Here is a 3,739-nt window from a genome sequence, read left to right as displayed (position 1 = left end):
TAGGCCCCTTACTTTTCACACTCTTTATTAATGACCTGCCTTCTGTCTTATTAAATTCTCGAATACTTATGTATGCGGATGTTGTTAAGCTCTGTGTCCAGTATAAGGACATTTCATTTCACTCTCGCTTGCAATCTGATCTCAATAGCTTTCAGTCATGGTGTTGTGCAAATATGTTACACCTTAATGCCTCGAAGTGCAAAGTAATGACTTTTCATCGCTCCAGCCCCTTACTGGCACCCTACACCCTCTGCGGTAGTTCTCTTGAGAGAATTACATTAGTTGATGATCTAGGTGTTAAACCCCAAGTTAAAGTTTTCTGAACACATTTCTACCATGGTGAATAAGGCCATGGGTGTGCTTGGGTTTATAAATTGGTGGTCAAAGGAATTTGATGACCCCTATATAACGAAGACTCTCTATATCTTTCGTCCGATTTTAGAATACGGCTCATGTGTATGGTGCCCTCAGTATAACATACATCAGGACCGTATTGAATCAGGACAGAACAACTTTTTATTATTTGCCCTACGGGGCCTCAACTGAGATGCAACTGTGAGACTGCCATCCTACCGTAGTAGACTTCTTTTAATAAATCTTCCATCCTTAGTTAGTCGTAGAAAAATGGTGTACTTGGTGTACTTTTTATGCACAACTTGATCAAGGGGGATGTAGACAGCCCTGACTTGTTAAGCCGCGTAAACTTTACGATTCCCATTAGACCCACTAGAAACTATATTCCTTTGTTCCTTCCAATGTGTAGATCGAATTATGCCTTGCACGAGCCCTTTAGAGTGTTATGCTCGGATTATAATTCTCTCTATCACATTATATCCTCGACTCACTCCCTTCCTCTTCTTAAATCTCTTATACTAGCCTACCTCTCCCGTAGTTAGTTTAATTTTTGACTTTGATACTTTTGCTTGATTAGCTATAGTTGCTCTAGTTTAGTTTTGTTTAGTTCTAATTTTCCTCGAATATTAGCCTAACATCTATCTTTCCTGCATGCTCGCGACTGGTTCGGTTAATCGCGCCGCGCGTCGGAGGGCTGCGTTCTGCTGGGTTCCGCGCGTAACAGGCTTTGGCTTGGTGTCGCGTGGGCCACTTGATGATGCAGTCATTGCATATCAACGTCCAGAAAAATAACATGAGCTCAAACATTTACGTTATTTATTTATTATTCTGAACTGCCAGATCACATTAAACATTCATATGAAAAGTCTATCAATTCCATAAATATAGTACCTATTCTATTAGATTGCGGAAAATTCTTTCCTTTAGCCACCACATATTAGACAAATCAAGGAAAAACGGGAAGGGACGTGTTAGACGCTTCTTACGCGTCACAACTTTTATACCCGGCACTCAGTACTACATCTGTACATTAGCGGTTATTTGTCAAATTTTAAATTTTTTCTTCATCTGTCATCTACATCTACAACACTTCTCACACCAACACGCTCCTTTAGCTCGCTCCCCTTCCCTAGACCCACACACTGCAGACTCACGGCAGAGGCAGAGCCAGCGGCAGACGGCCAATGTGCGGCCACTGCGTGAAGCAGAGTGTGAATGACAGAATGTGCAAAAAACAAATATAAGCTGCGGGACGGGGTGGGTTTAGCCACGGCTATGGCAGAGGCGGAGGAACGGCAGGGCAGACGCCACACACTGCGCGAAGCAAATATAAGCTGCGGAACGGGGTGGGTTTGGCCACTGCTAATTAAATTCTTCATTGTGGCTATAATAAAGCTCCAATAATGCCCCAATTTGGTGATCTGATAGATATGATAGATTCCCTACGGAATGGCGTTTTTAGTTTTCTGCTATCTTCAAAATTGTAGATTTGGGAGGTTTTCGCACTTTTGCAAAGGCGGAAGGGGGCGTGGCTCCTTTTTGAAATACACTTGTAACAGTGTGAGCACACAGAAGTATGGATGCAAAATTTGGTGGCTTTAGCTTTTATGGTCTCTGAGATCATGGCGCTCAACAAGACGGACGGACAGACAGACATGGCTCAATATATATACTTTATGGGGTCGGAGACGTTTCCTTCTGTGCGTTACATCCATTCACTTTGTGCACAAATACAATATACCCTATTTACTCTTCGAGTACCGGGTATAAAAATTAATGATTGAAAATTTTGCAGGCAAATATGTGCATAATAATACATTTTATATTAAATATTTATAATTTTTTGCACTTGCGCTAAAAGAAAAGCTTAAATTGAAGCTATGGCTAACCTTCTTGAGTTAAAACATTATACAAAAAACGTTAGTTGAAAAAGACATTTAGTTGCCACTCTTCTTTAGGCCCAACATGCGGGTTGAACCTTAAACTAATTGGTGTTCATGCGATCAAGTACCATAATGTGGAAAGAATTGAAGAAAGAGCGAGTAGTTTCTAGGTTCAGTTGTCAAATTCAAATAAGGGCTTGCCATTGGCATCCCAGGTATTTTTGCATTTCTGAAAGGCACACACCAGATAAAGAGCTAAAAGAAAACACAAGTTAGAAGGTTACTCTCCACAGATATTTGTTTCGACACTTACTTGTTGCTTCCCACTCGGATTTTGACAGTGTACCCAGCGGCCTGCCTCGCTGGGATGCTTGAAATTCGGAGACATGAGCAAATTGTTCATCGTTGCCATAGCGCTGAGGCTGTACAGACTCCAATCCGGACATGCGCTGCAACAGATTTCGACCATGGGGCAGAACTTCTTTGTAGTAGTCTGCAAACGTGGTCTTCCGCACCAGTTTCAGGCCATACTTGCGGCCCAGCTTGACCAAAGTGGGGAAATGGACCAGAAATTCGGGACAATCAACGACGCCTTCCAAGTGAAACTGATATTTCGCGCCGAACAGCGGCAGCGGATCCGTCTCGCAGTCAAATTTAATGTTGTAGACATCGTTGCCAAAGCTTTTGGCATCTGGATCGGCTTCGCGCTTTCGTCTCATTATCTCAAAGGCGTCAGGCATGGTGGCTATAAAATAGCCGCCTGGCTCTAGGCATTCGGCCGCATTCCGCATCATGCAGTCGGCCTGGCCGGGCGACTCGAAGCAATAGTGAAATGCAAACTGGCAGGAAACTAGATTCAGCTGCAGGGTGACATCCTTGTACCGCTCGCGGAGACGCACCAGCGTTGAGTCACAGGCAAAGAACTCGGCTGTGAATTTGTTGGCGTACTTGGACTTCTCAGCGCGCTCCAATATGTCCTGGTATCGCCGCTGGCACTGCTCCACTGACACCTCGGCAATGTCAGTGCAAATTATGTGCGTGATGGCGGCCTTCTCCCACTTCAACAGGTCGCCGCCCTTTCCGCAACACATGTCCAGCACCCGCAGGGCATCGCCCACGCGCTTCGATTCCTTGATCAGAGCCATGTACTCGTTGATCAGCTGGCTTTTGATCCAATTGTTGAAGTTGCGCATGAAGAAGATCTTGGACTTCTGCCGGTCCCTGCGCCCGCCCTCCTTCAGCTCGTTGTAATGATGGGCCACAACGTGGGTGTTTGCAGCGCCGCCTTCCTGTGTCTCACTCTCGACACCGCCACCGCCACCGCCACCTGCCGCATCCTCTTGACCAGCATCTATTGGGGCAGCTGATGTAGTCGAAGTTTCTGCATTGCCTTCACTGCCCTCGTCGTCGGACAGGCTGACGCTTTTGTGTGCCTGGGCAAACTTTTCGTCGGCGGCATTTTCTTCGTAGTTGATGCTCATAATAGAGGTGGAGAACTATCG

At 45.2% G+C, this 3,739-nt stretch overlaps 1 protein-coding gene across 1 annotated transcript; it reads right to left on the bottom strand.

The window, feature by feature from the left end:
* Window positions 1-2,212: 2,212 nt before the first annotated feature.
* LOC117901684 (mRNA cap guanine-N7 methyltransferase) lies at window positions 2,213-3,739 on the bottom strand. The gene is made up of 2 exons (XM_034812527.1): window positions 2,551-3,739; window positions 2,213-2,492 (listed from the first exon to the last, which is right to left on the bottom strand). The coding sequence occupies exons 1-2, from the start codon at window positions 3,716-3,718 to the stop codon at window positions 2,410-2,412; spliced, it is 1,251 nt and encodes a 416-aa protein (XP_034668418.1). The 5' UTR covers window positions 3,719-3,739; the 3' UTR covers window positions 2,213-2,409.

The sequence above is a fragment of the Drosophila subobscura genome, chromosome U (genome assembly GCF_008121235.1).
Source record: "Drosophila subobscura isolate 14011-0131.10 chromosome U, UCBerk_Dsub_1.0, whole genome shotgun sequence".
NCBI lineage: Eukaryota > Metazoa > Arthropoda > Insecta > Diptera > Drosophilidae > Drosophila > Drosophila subobscura.
The sequence above is the reverse complement of the archived record's forward strand: the minus strand, read 5'-3'. Positions and strand labels throughout refer to the sequence as shown.